The sequence below is a fragment of the Mustela nigripes genome, chromosome 17 (assembly GCF_022355385.1).
Source record: "Mustela nigripes isolate SB6536 chromosome 17, MUSNIG.SB6536, whole genome shotgun sequence".
Lineage (NCBI taxonomy): Eukaryota > Metazoa > Chordata > Mammalia > Carnivora > Mustelidae > Mustela > Mustela nigripes.
Genome location: NC_081573.1, coordinates 15,195,922 through 15,216,670, shown reverse-complemented (window position 1 = coordinate 15,216,670; position 20,749 = coordinate 15,195,922). Strand labels below are relative to the sequence as shown.

At 53.4% G+C, this 20,749-nt stretch overlaps 2 protein-coding genes across 2 annotated transcripts; one reads left to right on the top strand and one right to left on the bottom strand.

Moving 5' to 3' along the window:
* Nucleotides 1–1,301: 1,301 nt before the first annotated feature.
* On the top strand, nt 1,302–4,034 carry FAM98C (family with sequence similarity 98 member C). Its single transcript, XM_059383008.1, has 8 exons — nt 1,302–1,425; nt 1,547–1,696; nt 1,776–1,910; nt 2,353–2,558; nt 2,795–2,872; nt 2,960–3,076; nt 3,417–3,584; nt 3,696–4,034. Exons 1-8 carry the CDS (start codon nt 1,362–1,364, stop codon nt 3,837–3,839), a joined length of 1,062 nt encoding a protein of 353 aa, XP_059238991.1. The 5' UTR covers nt 1,302–1,361; the 3' UTR covers nt 3,840–4,034.
* A 94-nt stretch (nt 4,035–4,128) lies between these two features.
* Nucleotides 4,129–17,981, bottom strand: RASGRP4 (RAS guanyl releasing protein 4). Its single transcript, XM_059383000.1, has 17 exons — nt 17,845–17,981; nt 14,802–14,986; nt 14,270–14,375; nt 14,079–14,141; nt 13,333–13,464; nt 13,073–13,226; nt 11,673–11,846; nt 10,235–10,351; nt 9,133–9,408; nt 8,014–8,094; nt 7,830–7,934; nt 7,582–7,700; nt 7,332–7,476; nt 6,279–6,315; nt 6,040–6,174; nt 5,814–5,920; nt 4,129–5,317 (listed from the first exon to the last, which is right to left on the bottom strand). The coding sequence occupies exons 1-17, from the start codon at nt 17,865–17,867 to the stop codon at nt 5,261–5,263; spliced, it is 2,016 nt and encodes a 671-aa protein (XP_059238983.1). The 5' UTR covers nt 17,868–17,981; the 3' UTR covers nt 4,129–5,260.
* Between the last annotated feature and the right edge of the window lie 2,768 nt (nt 17,982–20,749).

Sequence of the window (20,749 nt, the reverse complement as noted above, 5' to 3'; positions counted from 1 at the left end):
CTGAGTTAGCTGGAGATACGGCAAGGCTCTAAGCATGGGAGGGCTGTGACCTGACTCAGGTGTTTACATACTACCTCTGATTGCCCATGGGGAACAGAGAGTAGGGGGTGGGTGGCTGGGGAGGGAGCAAGGGGGAAGACTGCTGTGGTCAGGGTACAGGAGATCAAGGTGAGAACAGTGGGGGCAGGGAGAAGTGGGCAAGGTAATGAATCCATTTTGAAGGTAGAATCCGCAAATGTAGATAAAGAGTTTGCAAAGAAGAAAAGAATCAAGGCTGCGATTCCAAGGTTTTGACTTGAGCAATTTTTAATGTTTTATTAAGGTCAACAAAGGTACGAGTACCCAGCCTTGGGGTAGGTAGCACTATAGATAATTATAATTTTAACAACAGCAACCAAAACAGTAATAGTACTAACAGTACTAGGTTAAGTGATTAAAAGCATGGACTTTGGAGTCAGATGTGAATTTGAGTCCTAGCACCACCACACATTCACTCTGATTTAGCCTGTCTGAACCTCCGTTTCTCCTCCCTAAAACGGATCTAAGATACTTAGCCTTGTAGCACACACAAAATGTTCAACATATGGTTTAACTGAGTACCCCTATATGTCTTCTAAACACTTACATACAGGACTCTCATCCTCATAACTCTTAAAAGGTAAGTTTTATTTCCATTCTACAGATGGGAAGCAATTTGGCGGGGGCACAGAGGTGGGGAGTGGTGGAATGAAGCCCTAACCTTGTGTGCCTGACTGCCAGGGAGCATTCTTTTAATCACAACAGTGTATTGCACCTGTTTCCTCTCCAAGACCTAGGGAGAAAGAGGGGTGAAGGCTCCACTGATGCATTGTGATCGATGAGGAGGGCGGGTGTGTGTGAGAGGGCGAGCTGGGCTTCCTGAGTCCCTGACGTAATTCCAACCCTACGCTGGAAAGGAGGAAATAAGTTTCTGCATTCGGAGCGGAGCTCGGAGAACACCACTAGAATCTGCCTCAAGAGCAGAGGGCATTTGAGCGAGACTGAGAAAAAAAAAAAAAAAAAAAAAGCCGTTTCTAAGTCGCTGCAATAGCGACACCCGCTGGCCTGTCGCGACAGCTGGGAGCCTGAATGCACGCGCGGATTTACAGACCCGGGGCTTTTCCACGGTCTAGACGCGGTTACCGGAACCGCCGCACTGTAGCTCCCGGCGCGGGCTGACATGGGGGCGGGCTCTGCGGCCACCTGTACCAATCGAAACGCCGAAGGCCCTTAGGGGCTGATTGGTCGGAGCCTGCAGGGAGCCGACGGCGCACGCCGCTCCTGGGGCGGGGCCTCCCGCCGGCCGGCAGGGGGCGCGCACCTGGCGAGGAGGCGACGCTTTCATGGAGGGGGCGGAGGCGGAAGCGCGGGAGGGGGCCTCGGTGGCCCGGGACCTGCGGGCCGGGGGGGGAGGGGAACGGGGGGGGGGCGGGGGGGGGTGGAGGCGGGGATACGGGAAAGGACAGGTTTGCCCTCAGAAATTGCTCTTGGCCTTCCCAACCCCCTCCTGCTGCCTTGCCCTGCCACAGGTATGAGGGCTTCCCGGGGGCGCCGTCGCTGGGCCCCTGGTGTCCAGACTTCAGGGCGCTGTGCGCGCGGCTGGCGGCGGAGCTGGCGTCTCTGGGCGCCCTGGAGCGGGAGCGAGGACAGAGCGCGGAGGCGCTGAGGGCCGGCGACGGTACGTGTGGAGCGGGCAGCCCGGAGGGGTGGGGTTGCGGGGGTCGCCGCCGCGACCTGACTTCTCCGGCCTCCTGCAGGCCCCGACGCGGAGGAGGAATTCCTGCGACAGTTGGCCGGCCTGCTGCAGGAGTTGCACTGCCCGGACCGCGCGCTCTGCGGCGGAGAGGGCGCGGCGGCGCTGCGGGATCCCGGCGCGTGCCTGCGCCTGCTGCGTGAGCCTGGGATGCGGAAGTGGGCGAGGCTACTTGGCTCTCTTGCCTCCGGAGGGGCGGGCTCAGCACAGCCGAGCGGAGCCAGGGTTCGCCCCCTCCAGGGGGGCGTGGTTAGAATTGAGGCGGGCGGGAGGGTTCGAGGTGGGTGGGGTTCGAATTTTGGCCAGAGTGTCTCGAAGTTCTAGTGGGTTGGATTTGATGTAGCCGGCCAGGTGGTCCTGATGTGGGCGGGGTTCGAAGTCCGAGCGGGGGACTGGAGCTCCGAATGGGGGACTGGGGCTCCGAGAGGGTGGAGCTCATCCTGGAGGTGGAGCCAGGGTTCTAGGTGGACGGAACTAGAAGGCCTGAGGATTGGAAGCCTGGAAGTTTTGAACCAGGTGGAGCTTTTTGACCCGGGTCGGTGGGACGGCAGCTCTCCTTGATTGCAACACTTCCCTTTTAGGCTTTCTCTGCTCGGAGCTGCAGGCTGCCCGCCTCCTCTGTCTGTATCGCCGGCTGGATCCCAGCCCCGCACCGCCCTGTGGGGAGGGGGCAGAGGAGGGAGCTGGCATGGTTCAGGAACTGGTCCTTACCCTCCGAGCTTTAGGGCTGCCCAGGCCGAAGCCTGGGACCGCCGCCAGCCGGCTGCTGTGGGAGTTACATGACAAGGTAGAGAGCTGGAAGTCCCTTCCGTACTGGGGCCACCCCACTTTCGTTGTAGGGGTAGAGTCCTTCTCCAAAAGCGGTTCTGGCTGGAGTGCCCCAGCCACCGGGATGTTTTTCTAGAGCTGTGACCACCATTATTGATTCCAAGGCCTGGGTCCTGAGGGACATGGGGAACTGGAATCCACGGAGAGTACATCTGGTTTCTGCCTGGTCAACCTCAGACTCCCTTCTCCCGTCAGATCTCTGAGCTGCTGCCTTCCCTGCCCCCAGGGTTCCTGCAGCCCCTCCTTAGCTTCCCCCTGGACGCACCCAGATGGGTAAGACTGTGTATGACTGTATGCCAACAGCATCCTTCTCTTGAGATGGGAGTGAGACCCATCTCATGACTGAGACCTTTTCCCCAGGAGGCACTGGAGTCTCTGTGCCAAAGGCTGGGAGACCAGTACTGCTGCCGCCGCTGCCTGCTCCTGAAACGCCTGGACCTCACAACATCGTCTTTCCACTGGAGTGATCGGGCAGAGGTGTGGGAAAAGGACTTGGACAGGAACAGGAAGCCCAATTGTGGGGGCTACCACTACAGGAAGGAAGAACGGGGACCAGAAATATGATCTTATAGCAATTTCTTAGAATCTCGTAAGGTTTGGGGCTCTAGAATTTCAGGGCCTCCAGGAAATTCTAGAATTTAGAGGCCCAGGGCATTCTAGAATGCCCAGCTCCGAGTTGGGAGTGTCTTCAGAGGTATACTTCGTGTTTAGGAATGTGGGAGGTGAGGCCCTAAGCAGAGAGAGAGAGATGCTTGCAAGGGGACAGACCCCACCTGGGGAGGGCTCTTGGCCACCATCTCCATGCCCCCCTCCCCAGGCCCAAGGAGAAGCCATGAAGGCAGTGCTGATCCCAATTCGAGAGGCTCTGACCCCAGAATCAGATGTCTCCATCGCACACGTCCTGGCTGCCCGAGCAGACCTGTCTCGTCTTGTCCCAGCCACCAGCAAGGCTGCCCGCCAAGGGACCTGCTGTGCCATCAACAAGGTGGGTGCCTAGGAGTGGGGAAGGGCCCCCACATCCTTGGCCTTCAAACGTGGCTCTCTTGTCCCCTTGTTCATTTTTCTTCCCTGAAACTCAAGTCTCATCAACTCTCAGGTGCTTATGGGCAACGTGCCAGACCGGGGGGGCCGTCCAAATGAGCTGGAGGCTCCCATGCCCAGCTGGCAGAGCAGAAGAGAGGACGGAGGTGGGCGAAAGGCAGGCCACCAGAACTGGGGTCGCAAGAAGAAGAAGAAATAAAGGGGGACTGGTGGTTGGATGGGGGGATCCTTTGTGACATGCCATTGGTAATCCTTGGGAGTCACTTTGAGTTTTTCTTGGCATCTGACTCCCAGGCCCCACATCTCCTGCTCCTAAGGTCCCACATGTCCTCCCCACATCCCCCACCCCACAACACGGACCGTGTTCTCTGGAAAATAAATTTAATTGATGACAGCTGTAGGACCTATCTCTTGGGGGGTGCAGGTCTGGGGTGCTCCGGTTTGGGGAGGGGTAGGGATGTGTTTGTCCCCTGGGTCTCAACAGGCCCCTATTGCTCTGACCCTCGCAGTCCTCTGCTCTTTAGCAACACGTCTTTCCCTTCCTGTGGGTGCGGGGAAGGAGACATTTAGGCATTGAACAAAGACTTCTCAGGTGCCTGCCATGTGCCATGCCCTGTTCTCAACACTAGGGGTACATCAGTGAAAAAATACAGATTATAAAATCCCTGCTCTTCTGGAGTTGACAATTTCTGGTGAAGAGGAGCAGACATTCAACAAGATAAATAGATAAGAAGAATAGTTTGTTAGATGGTTAAGAACTTTGGAGAAAAGGCAAGAGCAGGACTGCAGGGTGGATTGCAACTTTGAGTATGGTCAGAAGGGCCTCTCTCAGAAGGCGACATTAGACCTAAGTCCCAAAGAGGGGCCTCTGGAAGAACATTCTAGGCAGAGAGAACTGCCAGTGCAAAGGCCCTGAGGTAGTATTTTCAGCATGTTCAGGGACCACAGAGGCCAGTGTAGCTGAAGCAGGATGAGTAAGGGGGTGAGTGGTGATAGGTGAGGTCCGAGAGGTGACAGAACAGATTCTGGGAGGTGGGTCACAGTGAGGGCTCTGGCTTTTTCCCTGAGTGAGAGGGATAGATGGAAGGGCTCTGAGCAGAGGAGGGACTCGGGTGTTCACAGGCTCCCTGTTCCACCTCTACTCTAGCCTTCTCTCCTGTCTCTGGAACCCCAGAGGTAGGAATATAAGTGCCCGGCCTGACCCATGCTGACTGTCAGTGTAGCATACTGGTGAGGAGCTTTCTTCTCTGAGGACTTGAGTCCTGCCTGCAACACTTAGGGGCTCTGCCACCTTGGAGAGCAGCTTAACCTCCCTGGGCCTCAGCTTCCTCATCTGTAAAATGGAGATATAAGGAGGTGGTGGGGTAATACCTAAGTCTACATGTATCCAACACGAGACCATACAGATAGGAAGTGCGGAGAAATGGGAGTATAGGTTGTGGCCACTCTGAGGCAAAGGAAGAAAATCACTTTCCCGAGGAAGAGATGATGATGAACTCTTTACCGAAGGCAGTGTGGCTGGGAAAGCGGCGGTGCCTTTGGGGGTCCTGCCAGAGGCCAAATAACAGGACTTGGGACTGACTCTGGGGAAAGGTGAGACACAGCAGACCCAAGCGGGGGCTAGGAATTCGGCTTGGAGGGCTGGGAAGGCGGCGAGGCAGTCGTTGGGAGGGGCACCTGGAAGGAGGAAGACACTGGGTCACGGGGCAGTGTGGGGGGGTGGCGTCTAGGAGTCGGGGCACTGCCAGAGGAGGAGTCGGGGCAGGCAGAGCTTCCCACTGACTTTGTTTAGGGGATGAATGAAAACTCCTCCGGATGTTCTGATTTTTGAACTCAGTCCGAAGGTCTCTACCTTCACAGACTAAGATTTCCTCCACTGACACCAGTTACAATTCCTGGTGTGTTTGGCCTCTTCCTTGCCTTCTTTTTCCGTTTTTCTCCTTAAAATCCTCTTTCTGTTCTACTACTGGCTACCTGCTACTCCAACATACTGAAAATTTTATTTTTCAATCAACATTAGAAATGAACCACGATCTGTACCCTCCTGCCCATGCAATTCAGGACTCTTGCATCTCTTTACTTTCCTATGTTTCCCCAAATCAGCTTGGATTTCCCCCCAGGCAAATGGCTCTCCCCTGTATCCAGATGACTGTGCGGGGCAGTTCCTCCTTACCGTCTCTGCTTCCAGGTGCGGGGGCTCTGTCTGGGTCCACGCATGGCAAAGGTGGCACCCTGTCTCGGGTTCCAGGGATAGTGTGTAGGAGAGACTGTCTTCTGAGCCTGTTTGTAGGGTGATAGATGAGAGGGATGTGGGTATGATGGGAAAGGCCTCATGACCTTGGACTTACCGCCCCATCCATTATGCCCCCTTCCCAGGGCAGCCATACCCTGGGTCTTACCGCAGCTGGTATGGGGAACCGGTGTGGGTGGGATGGGGGCTCCAGGGGGGCTCACATCGCCCTTGGCCACTGGCCTCTTCTTACACTCCACCTTCACGCGGTCCCTGCAGTGTTTGTGGCAACACAGCCCGCAGTCTGGGGGAAGGTCAGCAGTTAGCGGGCAGAGGCCCAGCCTGGGCACCCCCTTCATCTGGCCTGTAGGTGCTGGCCTTCCTTCCCACCACTGAGGCCTCACTCACCCCGACAGCGGTAGCCTTGCTTGGTGACGCCCCAGAGCTGGCAAGAGAAAGCAGAATTGGTGACATAGGCTGTGGGGGAAAGAGGGTTGTGGATGGGGCTGGGGTTGGTCTCTGGGAGTGTGGAGACCGTCTGGGAAATTCTCAAGGTTGGAGGTTTAAGTGGGGACTAAAGGAATTTGGGGTTATTGTAAGCTTGGGGAGTCACCTGGGATATTAGATAAAATCTGGAATTAATGGGGCGCCTGGGTGACTCAGTGGGTTAAGCCGCTGCCTTCCGCTCAGGTCATGATCTCAGGGTCCTGGGATCAAGTCCCGCATCAGGCTCTCTGCTCAGCAGGGAGCCTGTTTCCTCCTCTCTCTCTCTCTGTCTCTGCCTGCCTCTCTGCCTACTTGTGATCTCTCCCTGTCAAATAAATAAATAAATAAAATCTTTTAAAAAAAAATCTGGTATTAATGAACCATGAATTCTATGGGCAGGGATGGTGTCTGTTGTGTCTTCTGCTGTGTGCCCCCATCCACAGCCCTCAAGTCTAGAACAATCTGGCACGCAGGAGGTATTGCGTGAATAGGAAGTGAATGAAAACGTGGGTTTGGGAAGTAACCCAAGGTTTGTGAATTAGTGTTGGTTTGGAGATTGAGAGATCGGTCTGTTATCCAGAGTTTGAGGAGGCCTTGAATTTGAAAATTATCCAGGGTTTGAATTCTCTGGAGTCTAAAGACTTGGAAAGGGATTCTGCTTGGAGATGATCCACCCAGGTCTGTGGATTATCTAGGGTTTGGGATATTCGTAGTTTGGCAGCGATCCAAGATGGAGATCATCTGGGATTTCGGCATTATCTAGACTCTGGGCATATTCAGTGTTTAGGGTTTATATGAGATGTGGGATTATTTGAGACTGGGGAATTTTCTGGAATTTGGTGACCATCTGGGGCTTGGGGCCTGGGAGCCCTCTAGGGCAGGGCTGGCTTTTGGAACCTGGGCTGTGAGGAGTCAGGACCTGGGACTCTCTGGGCAAGATGGGCCACAAGGCCAATAGAGGGGCAGGGTACTCACAAAGCCATTGCAGCTGTCACAGAAGGTGGGCTTGCGGAAGGTGACCTCCTGGAAGGTGTGCAGGAAGGCCAGGCCCAGCTTGGCGCAGATGGCACTGGCCCGGAGCAGGTAGCCTGTCAGCTCTTCTCGGCTGTAGGAGCCATTCCTGGGGCAGAGATTGTACCTCAGCGTGACTGGCCCCTTTTTCGCAGGAGTCCCGGCAGCCCCAGCGTCCTCATCTTTGGGGGACCTAGAAGTCAGGAGTACTTACCCCTGGCGGGGGGGTGGGTGAAGCCCATGGCAGGCGAAGGGGAAGTTGCCTGAAAGTCGCTCAAAGTCCTCCTGAGAGATAGTTCCTCTGCCTTCAGGATCGTAATTCTTGAACACAGACTTCAGAGGAGTATGGAAAAGAGTAAGGCCAAACCGTGATCCTCCTGGTCTTGGATCTCTTCTGGGTCAGGACTGTACAGATGCCTTCCTTCCTGGCCCCCAGTGGCCAGGCCACAGTCCCCTTCTTACCTCCACCAGCTGCTCTACGTGCCGACCCAGGGTGGCCCTGTCGGGCTTAGGTGTCACTCCAGGGGCCCACTCCACCACCAGGGGCGCTTTGAAGGGGGAGGGTGGCTGGGGCAAAGACAGAGGGGAACAGTTAGTCAGTGTGTGGGCTTGGGCTGGTGGGCAGGGGGCAGGGGTCAGTTCTTACCAGACTCTTGGGACAGCGGGGCTCCCGGGCATAAGAAAGCTCATAGATCTCATCCTCTGTGTAGAAGAGATCCAGGGAAAGCTGTGGGGTGGGAGGGGGGGAAGGGCATTACCGAGCCTTGTCTCCATCCTCCTACCAACGGCCTGTGCCTTGCCTGGATCCCCATTTACATCCTCTTCCCAAAGCCTCTCTTTTCCGGGGACTCCTAGGCTCCCCTCTCCCACCGAGGCCCCGGTCCATCTCCATACCCCCTTTTCCTAGGTCTAGAAATGCCATCTTCTCACTGAGGCTTATTTTGGGTCCTGTTTAAACTTGTAAACCCCTATGACTTTCCTTGCTGGTTTCTACTTTAGTTTTCACTATTAACACTTAACCTCTGAAAGACCATATGATTTACTCATTTACTTTGTTTTATTGGCTGTCTCTCCTACTGGGAAGTCAGCCCCACAAGAACAGCAGTTTTTTTTTCCCCCAACGTGCTAAGCAGTGTCTGGCTCACAGCAGGTGCTCGATAAATATTTGGACTCGATGGCCTTCTAGAATCAGCAGAGCACAGAGCTTTGGGCACCAGTCATCTTAGGGCAAGGTCAGCTTCACAAGCAGGGCCCACATTCAGAAGGGCCCTACTTCACTTAGTGCCCTGCTGTTGCCATCTTGAAATTCTGAAGAATTTTGAGTGAGGAGCCCCACATTTCATTTTGCACCAGGCACTGTGAATTATGTAGCTGGTCCTGTCTTGGGGTCTGAAAATCAGTCTTAGACTCCATGGCCTTCAGAATCCCAGTCTCTCTCAATTTCTAGATCCATGGGCAGAGAATACATATATAAAATTATATAAATAGAATGCAGCCAGAACCACACACTCGCAGTCTGAAGATGTAGTGTGGTAGTTAACATATGGTAACACACGGGTTCTGAGGCTGACCTGCTTGGGTTCGAATCCAGGTCTTACTGCTGTGGGACAGTAGATCAGTGACTTCACCTTGTGGACCTCAGTTTCCCAATCTGTAGAATGGGCATGACAAGGACGCGGACCCTCCTGCACCCAGGACCCTAAGTCTGCAGAGCCTGTAGGTGCAGTCCCTGGGCCCCCAGCCTGGGTGGGGCAAGGCGGCTCACCGTGAGCAGGTGCAGCAGGTCCTCGCTGGCGCTGCATGGGGGTTGCTGCCTCTGAAGGGCCGCCAGCTCCTGTAGTCGCAGGTAGAGGCTGTTGAGTTTGGGTAGGTGCACGCGTCCGTCAGGCAACCGGTCGGGCTGTGCCTCATGAAGGGACACCAGGTCTTTGAGGTGCACACCCAGGACGGGCAGCCGGAAACCTGTGCAGTCAGCCCACGCCCGGCGGTATCGCGTGTAGTTGTTGTGCGCAGCAAGAAGCTCAGACAGCTCCAGCAGGGCCTGTGAGGGAGGGCATATTGTGGGGGGCAGGTGTTGTGAGAGAGGCCATTTCTGCTCCCTTCACCCCCTGGAGGGGAGTGTCCTGGCAGCCTCCCATTTGGGTTCTGCACTCTCAGGGGCCCAGGGGTAATTTGGACATCTACCTCCATGTCCCACATTGGCCTCAGCATCCCCTCCCCCCACAAACTGCTCTTCCTTTTGGGTTCCCATCTCAGAAAAGCTCCATATCCTCCATTCCCCAGGCTAGAGTGATTCCCCCCTCTCCAAACTGAAATCTGTCATCATTACTTTTCCCAAAACTGAAATGAGTCATCATTAGTGAACCTTTCCTAGCTCCCCGTTGCCCTCTGGATAAAGCCCAGACACCTTAGTTCAGCTTACAGATCTCAACAGGATCTTCCGCTGGGCATCTCCAGCCTAATCTCCTGCCAGGTCCTGACCTCCACACTAGACTCTCCCCATACACTTCCCGGGACATGCCTAACCTGTGCTCCTCCCATGGGTGGCCTAAATTTGGTATCCTTAGGGGCATCATTTCAGTCCCCACCTGGGACTCCCAAGTTCTTTGCTACCATCTCTCTCATCTGAGTCCCTCCAGTCCTGCTTAGGACTGGAAACAGTGGAGAGGGGTCAGCGTGAGGTGTGTATGCTTGAAGAGGGAGGAAGAAAGACAGAGGAGGACAGTCTGGGGTTCTGTCCCATTTGGAGGGGCAAGATCTCCAGGTGGCTCCAGGGCCCCTGGCTAGGGTTGGAGGGGATGGGGGAAGAGTGTGGAGCTTCAGGATAATTGACCGCTGGAACTTTGGGGAGAATAGAGGGGGTTCACCTTGGTGCTGTCAGGGCTCAGGTGCGCATGGGAGTCCTTGAGTCTGGAGATGGCACTGTGACACAGGCCCCCCGTGACGGCCATCAGTGTGTTGAAATTCTGCAGCTGGTGGAGCCTCTAGGAAGGGAGGGTGATGCAGAGATGGTGGGTATCACATGGGGGAGAGGCAAAATGGGGGTTCCCATGACGGCATTCCAGTTGAATTGGGGTGTCAGGCAGGTGTGGGTATGGGCCACTGTAAGCATCAGGTGGGAGGTGGCAGGAAGTGGAGTGGCTGGAGGTGGGAGTGTCAGGAAGGAATGGGCTGCAAGCAGCTGTACAGGCATTATGTGGGGGGTCAGGCAGGTGACAGACTGACATGGGGTCAGAAAGAACTGGGGGTAGGAGTCAGGCAAGTGTGAGGAGTTAGATAGGTTTGAGGATTAGACAGGTGTGGGGAATTCAGACAGATGTCAGGTGACAGGCGCTTGGGGGTCAGACTGCTCTGAGAGTCAGACAGCTGAAGGGAGATGACCTGGGTTCTGGGCCAGAGTTAGGAGCCCGGCAGAGGTGAATGGGGCCAGAGTGAAATGGAAGCATCAGCAGGGCAAGAGGGACAAGTGCGGGGTCAGCTGAGCAGCAGGGCCAACTGCCCCATCCTCCCCTTTTCCAAGTTTGCAGGGCAGAGGTCGCTGTGGGGATGGGGTGGAGCCAGAGAGGAATGGAAGACCCCCCCCCCCCACCCCCCGACCGAGGAGACCCCTGGCGGATGCTGGAATCTCCAGGTCCCAGAGACCCGCACAGGCAAGGCAAGGAGATGAGGAAGGGCGTGGCCTGAGAGGAAGTACGCGAGGGGTGTGGCCACGGTGGTGGCAGGAGGCTTCCCTTTTCTCTAGAAAGGAGCGAAGGTATCTATTTAGGGAAGGGGAAGAGAGAGGTTGTGACACAATGAGGCTGAGCCATAGAGAGACCTGACGTGATGCGGAGGGAGGCATGCAGTCTGTCCCGAAGGGACGGCTGGGACCTAGAGACGGGGGTGGGGGGGTGACACAAACGTGGGGGCCTGCCAGAGACGCTTTTGGTGCCCTGTGGACAGAACATTCGGGCATAAGGCTTGGGGGACGGGCCAAGAGAGGACATAATCGACAGCTACGTCAAGGACCAAATGGGGCCAGGGCGGGTTTGACGTGGTAATATCAAGGTCAAGGAAGAAGTGCAGTCACAATCCCAGGTTAGAACCTCCGGACGAGGACCTCAGGGCGGAGTCGGGGTGGGCGTGACGCGAAGGGGGCGGGGCCAGAACCAGGGTGTGGATAACCTCACTCCTGGGCTGGTCAGCTGGTCAGCGGCGGTGAGGGCCTGGCAGTTGGACTGCGAGGCGTGTGGGGGTGGGGGTGGGGGTCAGATATTTGCGCCCGGCCGTTCTTTCAGCCCCTCAGCCCCTCCGGGCAGGCCTCACCTGTGCCACCTGGATGAACTTGTCCAGCACCTGCGCGCGTTGTGCGGGCCCAGGACGGCTCAGCACCATGACCTGCACCCAGCGGGACACGCTGTTGCTGAGCCCTACGGATCCCTCCAGGGACGGGCAGCCCCGCACGGAGCCCTGCAAAACGTAGCCCCGCAGGTCCTGGGGCTGGGGGTGAGGTGGGCGTCAGGGTGGGCAGTGGCGCCTTGGCCTTGTCCTCACACGCCCATCCCCCTAGCAGTTAGGACCTCTGGGGCCCTAGTCTGGCTGTCACATGTCCTTGACATCACCGTGCCCCGACCCGCTGACGAGAAATGTTTAAATAAAGTCAACACCGTTCTGAGCCCTCTGTCCTATCAACTAATTTAATCCTCACATCAACTCTACCGAGTGAATACCCTACTGTATTATTCACGTTTTAGAGATGAAGCTGGTTGAGCCACAGAGAGGATAATTTGCCCAGGGTCACACAGGTGTGAACCCAGTCTGTTGCTCCTAACTGTATACCTGACTGGTATTCAGTGAGCAAAGGGAAGGATGGCAAAGAAGGCATGAAAGCAATTTCTATTTGTCCTGCTCAAGGGGTCGGTGTTCCATACCTATGCGTCCCACACTCTGTGTGCAGTGTGTGATGGATCAGGAAATTTCCATGTTAAGAAACCCGATCACCACCTTCCCTTGAAGTGGTGATGGCAATAGCTAATACTTATAGATAGGTTGAAGCATACAAAATTGTCATTTGGGTGGGTAAAATATGGCAAAACATGGCAATTATAGATCGTTCTACCAGGTAGCATTCACTCTGGACAAAAGACTGATCCTATGAAGCAGGAAGTGTTAAATTGCCCTTTTTACAGATAATGGAACTGAGGCACAGTGAACTTAAATGCTTCTTGAATAAATGAATAATTAATGAAATATTTTGAGCACTTACTGTGTGCCAGGCACTGTGACAGGTATTTTTTTTTTTTTAAAGTCGGCTCCACACTCAATGTGGGACTTGAACTCATTACCCTGATATCAAGACCTGAGATCAAGAGTCAGTCAGATGACTGAGCCACGCAGGCACTTCCTGACAAGCATTTTTAAATGGACATATTAATTTAATTCTCCCAACCATCTAATGAAGTCTTATGATCTCCATTTTATAAATGAGAAGTCTAAGTCCCAGAGAGGTTGAGAAACTAAATCAAAGTTACACAGTTAAGGAAGGGCTGATGGATTTGAACCCAGGAGTTCTGTCCTCAGCCAGCTTAACTTATTTTTCCTAACCTTCTAGCCCCCATGTTTGAGAGTCTGAGATCTCTGCCTAATGCCCATGTAGGGGTCCTTTGAGTCTCCCTGGGCTCCACCCCACTCCCTGTCACCCCTAGGTGGGGGAAGGGACTCCTCACCGTGATTGCCTGGAAGGACCGGAACTCCAGGTAAGTGAGATGCTGAGCCAGCTCCCCCGTCTCCAGGTGGTCGAAAAGCAAGGACACTTTGCGCTTTTTGCCTAGGCCTGGGCTGCTCATGGGGTGCGGGGGGCCAGGGCCACCGGGGCTCAGGCTGGGAGCAAAGAGGGACAGGGTATCGGGCAGGGTATTGTACAGGGTGGAGGATGTGGGGGTGAGGAGGGAGACGACAGAATGGGGGTGGAGAGTGACTGACTCACAGGTTGGAGGAGTCTCCCAGGCTCCTCTGGGCAGAGTTGCCCTCCTGCTCCACAGTGGCCCAGAAGCGACCTATCACCTCTTCTAACTGAGGCTCCTGGTGTACAGTCTCAGGGTGTTGGGTCAGCCAGTATCTGAGGGTGGTTTAGAGGTAGTGAGATGAGGCTGGGCATGGGGAAGTTCTCTGAAAGGGGTCTCTTGGGCTGAGGAGTCTCTGGGTACTGGACTGGGGGTTTCTGGAAGGTTAGGGTTTGGAGAGGCACCACACGGGGCTGTCTCTAGGGCTGGGGGGCCTCTAACTGCAGGCTGGGGACTCAATGGGAGAAAAACTGGGGGGACCTCTTGGAGGTGGGATTGCTAGGAAGCAGGATAGTGGGAGGTGGGTCTCCATAACTAAACTGGGGCTTCTGAGGGGTGAGATGTCTGGGGAACAAGGTAAGAATGGTCTTAAAAGTTAGGCCAGGTCATATGGGAGGTTGGGGGATTAGAGCTGGAGGTCTCTGGGCATCAGTTATGAGAGGGTCTCTAGGATCTGGTCATGGATCTCTAAGAGGTAAGGGCTCTAAGGAGCAGAATAGGGAGGGTCCTGGGAACCAAACAAGGCCTATCTCAGAAGTGGTATTTGGGGGAGCAGGGCCAGTAGGTCTGTGAGGAATCAGTCTGGGGAATCTCTGGGAGGTGTTTTTTGGGGTAGGGAACAAGACAGGCGTCTTGAGTCATAGGAGTAGAGGTCTGGGCCCAGCCCTACCTGAGCAGGTGACAGATCTGGAGCCGCCTCTGTTCCTGTGTGTTCCCTGTGGCCTCCTGGTACTTGAGTTCCGGTCAAGGCTCTGATATCCAGCATCCCAAGCCTGCCTTTTCACCCTGTCCCCATCTCCCCCAACTCTCGGGTCTCTGCCCTCTACCCTCCATGCCCTGCTCATGGCCTTGGGAGGATATAAGGTCAGCAGACGGGCAGCGAGGTGGGTAGAAGGCAGCACCCAGCTGTGCATCGCCAGTACCATGTTGAGAATGTGGTCTCCACGGCGCAGGTTTCCTGTTGAGTCTAGGGGCGGGAGAAGGGGACTCTGTGTTGGAAAGGGTCCTGGGCAAGAGACTGCATGGTCTCCAGAGCCCCTGGGATTGACTTGTTCGAACTCCAGCTCTCCCTCTTTCTCCCTGCATGAATTAGGGCAGGCAGCTTGGCCTCCTGAGGGTGTCTCGGTTTGCTTGTCTGTACCGGGCAGAGACAAGCATAGCACCTGGCAAGTCATGGTGTAGATGGAAATAGCATCAGACCTCCTCCCCCTCCGCATCTCAGGAAAAAGAAATGTGTGTGTTTCTCTCGTCCTGAATGTTGTGGTTGAGATTCATTCCACACACCCTTGCTACCACTTTATACCCCCCACCCACCCAAAACTGAGGCCTAGAAAGAGGTGGATGCTTTGCCACCTTAGGACTGGGGCGGCTGGCCAGGGAAGGGGATACTCACCGAAGGACTGAATGCATTTCTCTAGCATCTCATCTTCGCTGCAGCCGCCCTCATTCAGCATGCCCAGAGCCATGGAAGCCATGACCTTGCTGATTTCCCGTGGGCTGGGGCACGTCTTGTGGCGCCGGGCCTGTCGGGGCCGGCCCCGCCCTCCTGTCTTTCCTGGGCATTCCTGGTGGGATTTCCTGTGGGCACAGTCCCCGGGGAATCATGGGAACCCTGTCCTTCGGGCAGACCCCCAGAATTCTTCTTGACCCCCAAACCCCAAGACATCATGGAAGAAAACCCCTGGAGTATTCCAGATCACGGGAGCCTTCTCCTACCAGCAAACTCAAAGGGTTACTCCTGCCCCCTTCAGGGAATCAGGGGAAAAGACTCTCAAGACCATCCAGAACCCCAAGGAAATCATGGAGAAGACGACCCCCAGGATTAGTAAGGACCTTCCAGAGAATTGTCAGAACTCCTTCCTCCAGGCATTGCTCCCAAATTCCCCTTGACTGTAATTCCAAGGCCTTATGGAGACACTTCCTGTTGGCAGAATCCTGGAATGTATCTTGACCTCCCAGGGAATCATGCATGGGACACCAGCATCCCACCCCTCCTACCCATACTCCCCCAGTCATTCCTTCCTGTCCTTGCCAGGTTCTGCCTTCAGGGAGACTCCTCAGAATTCCCCTTTGCTCTCCAGTGGTGGTCCCTCCTTCCCCCAGGCTTCATGAAAGCAGTCTGTCCCTTCTCCCCAAGTTGGACCGCCTCCTAAGGTGATAGACCCCCTCCCCTAAGCCAGTACTTTGGCAGGACCTGAGTCTTAGCCACCAGCCTGGGTCCCTAGGTTTGGAGAGAAGACATGGGTGCAAAGTGGCCTCGCCAGGGCTCTTCAGAGCTGGGCAGGGTCCCTGGGGTGAGGCAGATTCAAGGAAAGTTTAAAAATAACCCTCGCTCTGCCTTGTGCCTCCCTGAGGCTTGTGTTCCAGTTGGGGAAAGAGGGTAATGGAGAGACAGGGATAGTAGAGGAAGGAGGGAGCAGAATCCAGGCTGAATGGGCTTGGCTTCCACAAGGGTTAGAGAGAGTGGGATTAGAGGAATTTATGTTGGCTGTGTGACTTTGGCTAGTCACTTAATGTCTCTGAGCTTCAGTTTCTGTCATCCTTAGACTTTCCCCAGGAATTTATTATGAACATCCAATGCTTTGCTTTTCAAAAGTGCTAAATAAGGGATTTAGTTTGGGGAATCTGGGTGGCTCAGTCGGTTGTGTCGGCTTTGGGCTCAGGTCATGATCTCAGGGTTCTGGGATCAAGGCCCGCATGGAGCCCTGCCTGAAGCCTGCTCAGTGGGGAGTCCATTTTTCCTTCTCCCTCTGCCCCTTCCTCCACTCATGCAGGTGCTCTTTCTCTCTGTCTCAAACAGACAAACAAACAAACAAATAAATAATATCTTTAAAAAAAATAATAAGGGACTTAGCTTGCTGAACCTGTTAAGTGGCCAGAGATGGGGAAGTCGAACTTGAGATACAGAGAAAGAGAGTGATGGGGCAAACTAGAAGCCAGGCCTAGGGTACAGAGTGAAAGCAGAAGTGAGGCGACCCTCATCACAAGGGCACTGCCATGTCCCTGGCGCATCCTCAGGGATCAGAGAATCAGTCCTGAGTGTTCTTGAGCTGGCATTTACTGAGCATTGAATATGTGCTGGGCGGAGGCTTGTGCATTTGTCTAGATCAGTGGTTCTCAAAGCATATTCCAACTGGTACCACCAGCAACACCTGGAAACACGATAGAAATACAAGTTCTCGGGGCACCTGGGTGGCTCAGCGGGTTAAGTCTCTGTCTTCAGCTCAGGTCATGATCTCAGAGTCCTGGGATTGAGCCCCACATCGGGCTCTCTGCTCAGCAGGAAGCCTGCTTCCCCCTCTCTCCCTGCCTGCTGCTCTGCCTACTTGTGATCTCTCTCTCTCTCTGTCAAATAAATAAGCAAAATCTTAAAAAAAAAAGAAAGAAATACAAATTCTCAGGTCCCACCAGAGAACTACAGATTCAGAAACTTTAGATGTGGGCCCAGTGTATGTGTGTGTTTTAAAGACTTTTTATTTTTAAGTAATCTCTGTCCCCATCATGGGGCTTGAACTCACCACCCTGAGATCAAGAGCCATCTGCTTCACCGACTAAGCCAGCCAGGTGCTGCTGACAGTCTGGGTTTTACAAGTCTTCCAGGTGGTTCTGATGCATGCTCAAGCTTGGGAACCACTGTTCCAAACTGTCTCACTGAGGACTTCCCAGACCCCCCTGGGGGGGTGGGGGGGGTGTTATTCTATTAACAGAGGAAGAAACTGGGGCATGGAACAATTAAGTGACTTACCTAAGGTCACACAGCCAGAAAATGAGGCAGCCAGGTCTCCGCCACTAAACTGCTGGATGTTATGGGGAGGGGACCCCTCTGCCCATCAGAGACATGCCAGAGGAGGCTGGAGGAGTTACTCAGGCTAGGGACCCAGCCACCATCGCCCCTGGGAGGACAGGAAAGCAAGTTTGTCCAGGTCATGGGAAGCCCGTTCCAGAAGCTGCGAGGCCCTTACCGGTGGATGATCCGCTCTCCATAGAGCCTAGAGCAGCCAGGAGGGGTTTAAGAAGAAGGAGAGCAGCCTTGCCCTGCGTCATACTCCCCTCCCCTGGGGCAGGGCCCGGCAGGAGCCTGGAGTTTCCAGTTTAGGAGCAGGGGGCAGCAAGGGACACCAGGAAGAGCCCCGGGAGGACAGAGACACCTAATCTAGGGAGCAAGGAGGAGTGGGGGCGGGGCAGAAGGGGATACAGAGCAGCTGAAACTCCAGAGACAGCAAGGACCAGCCTCAGATGCTCAGACACACAGCCCCAGCCCTAGTAGCCCGGGACTCCCTGAAGTACTGTTCACCTGTGTCCCTTGCCCCTGCTCCAGCTCTTGTCCCTAGAGCCCGACCCCCTGCTGGCTGCCTTAGTACTCCCCAGCCTTCCTGTGTAGCCAGAGGCCCAAGGGCTTAGGGTACTCCCGGTCTCCTTGGGGAGGGTCCTCTCACCTCTTGCTGTCTTTCCTGTTCATGTTTCCTGGTGGGGGGAGGGGGTCTTGCAAGAGTCTGGCTCAGTTCTTCCCCCTCCCCAGTGCTCCAGCTTCTTAGCCCCTTGGGAGCTGGGGCCTCCTCAGTGCTTGGGAAGGAAAGAGGAACTGCCCCTCCCCACCCAGCCCCAGGCCAGGGGGAAGGAAGAGGCTGGGGAGAGACCAAAGGTCCCCCCTCCCCCACATGGGGATCCCTTCAGGCTGAGGTTTCCGGTGCTGCCGCCCCCACCCCCAGTGGCCCAGCGGGCTCTCTCTTTATCTCCCCCATCTTTCGGTCTCTAGACCCGTGATTCTGTGTTCTGTTGCTGCTGTACTTCAAGGAGAGCAGTTTTTTTTTTTTTTTAAGTATGGCTATTATGACACATTTATGTAAAAATATGTGCTCAGAAAGTCTGCATTTCTGTAAGGATATATTGGTATATGTAAGACACAAAGGTTTGAATGGAAAGTCACAAGTAATACCTTATATATTTCTTCTTATGTTTCTTTTAATCCTGGTTTCTTTTTAAGAGTACCATTTGTATCCCATAAAACATTTTCACTTTATTACTTTTGTTGTAACAAGCCCTTAAGTAGTACCATGCCACACAATGTTCTAAGGGCTTTTAAAATATCAGCCCATTTCATCATCACACAATCTTAAAGACTATTATCTTATTATGAAAAACATTATAGATGGAGTTAAGCCCTCTTGCAGCCCCTTCCCCCTTAGGCAGGGGATACCAGTATCATGTATTGCTGGGTTTCATCTGTTCCATTGGCTGTACATTTGTTTAGGTACACAAATACATGCTCATAGAAATGCAGGCTTTTCTTTTGAGTATGTGTGGTTTTTTTTTTTTTTGTTTTTGTTATTGTTTTTTTTTGCTTTTGCTTAAATGTGTCATGCTTGTCATTTGTAAACTGATGTACAGGAAAAGTACAAATTCTAAGGGTTTAGGTGCATGAGTTGTGATAAACTGAGCATAACAGTGACAAAATCAAGAAACAGAAACTTTCCATCCCGCCCAGAGTCCCCTGCACAAGCCCCTTCCAGCCCTGCCTCTGGAAAGCTGCCACTAGCCTGATTTCTAGCAGGGTAGTTTTGCCAGGGGTTTGAGTTGTTTCTAAATGGAGTAGTTTATTGTGTCTGACTTCTTTCCCTTGATAATTATGTTTTTGTGATTCTTGCATGTTATACTTGGTTATAGTTATTCCTTTTGGTTCCTGCATTGTGTGACTTTTCCACACTTTATTGAGCAATTTTCCCGTCATGGACAGCTCCATTGCTTCCAGTGTGGGGCTGTTGTGAACAAGGCTGCCGTGAACCTTCTAGCACCTGGTCTTTGCTGAATGTTCAAGTGCGCAGTGCTGTAGGTAGATACCCAGGAGCGGAATAAATGGGTCATAGTAATTAATATGCTTCTGCCAAACCTTGGGTGCTAGTTAGTTCAACCAGAGCTCTCCTAGATGGATATTTTTACTCCTTTCTTCTTTTCACTAAAAGAAGTCACCATGGATTATATTTTCCATCCCGGAACATTTAGACAAGCACAGAGCTCATGCCATTTAACTTTTCCGTGACATGACATACTGTATAGTCTCAGGTCCAATCTCTCCCTGTCTCTCTACCCGTCCCCTCCCCCTCCCCCCCACTCACCAAGTCTCTAGTGGGGCGGGCCATGACGTGCTGTCTGTCCGCCTCTCAGTCCATCTCCCCAGCCCCTGCATCTTAACAGGTGATGTAACATGCAGGCTGAGCAGAGCTTGTGGTGTGTCCACACCCCGCCCCCTACCCCCAGGGACCCAGAGAAGTGTCAGGAAGGGAGGTTGGTACAAGCACCCCTCTTGAGGCCTGGAGGGATGGTTGACACCCCCAAGAACACCGCCAACCACAAAGGAAAAGGCTTCTGAAGCAAACCACAAAACTTCATAAGGCATTAGCACTTGATAATATCAGAATAAAGATTTCTTTTAATGAGGACACCAAGGGACAAGTATCAGATGAGATGACAGAGTGGGAACAGGTATTTTACAAGGTTTAAAATCAATGAGAAATGAATCTTTAGAAGGTGACAGGCACAGCTGCAAATCAACAAGAAAAAGAGACAGCCACTCTGATAGAAAAATGGGCCAAGAGGGTGAGCAAATGACCAGGAAACCCCAGGACTCTGACAGGCACCTGAGAGGATGTTAGAAATTCTTGGTAACTGATCAAGGAAGTGCAAATTAAAACAACAGTGAGTCATCCCATTGGTCTGGCAAAGGTTGGAAGCTGGAAAATGTCAAGTGGAGATTGGGGATGTGGGGCCCTGGGAACTCTGATTCCCGAGGACCACTTGGCACAACTTAGTCGAATTCAGTTAGCTCCTGGGTGTGTGTACCAGGACATTTGCTCCCAGTCTCATAAAGGGACACAAACAGATCCTTCTCTGAGCTAGGGGCAGCCTGGGTGCCACCCCAAGAAGAGAGTCACCAGGAAGTCCTGCAAAGCCCCCACAAACCCAGAACAGGTGTCCACAGAGCAACACGGCTAGGTCTTAAAACACATCATGATGACTGACCAAAAAAAAACACCCAACGCTATTAATATCTTATGATATAATGTACAATGACACAGAATAATTTTGTTATACATTAAATTCTGAGAAAAAATTTAATATTTAGTATGCAAGCATATATAAACATAGTTATATTACACTGTGTGATTATATTAACCTAAATATATAATTATATAATTATGTATTATATATATTTTTGTGTGTGTGTTCTTTTTTTTTTTTAAGATTTTATTTATTTATTTGACAGACAGAGATCACAAGTAGGCAGAGAAGCAGGCAGAGAGAGGAGGAAGCAGGCTCCCTGCTGAGCAGAGAGCCCGATGTGGG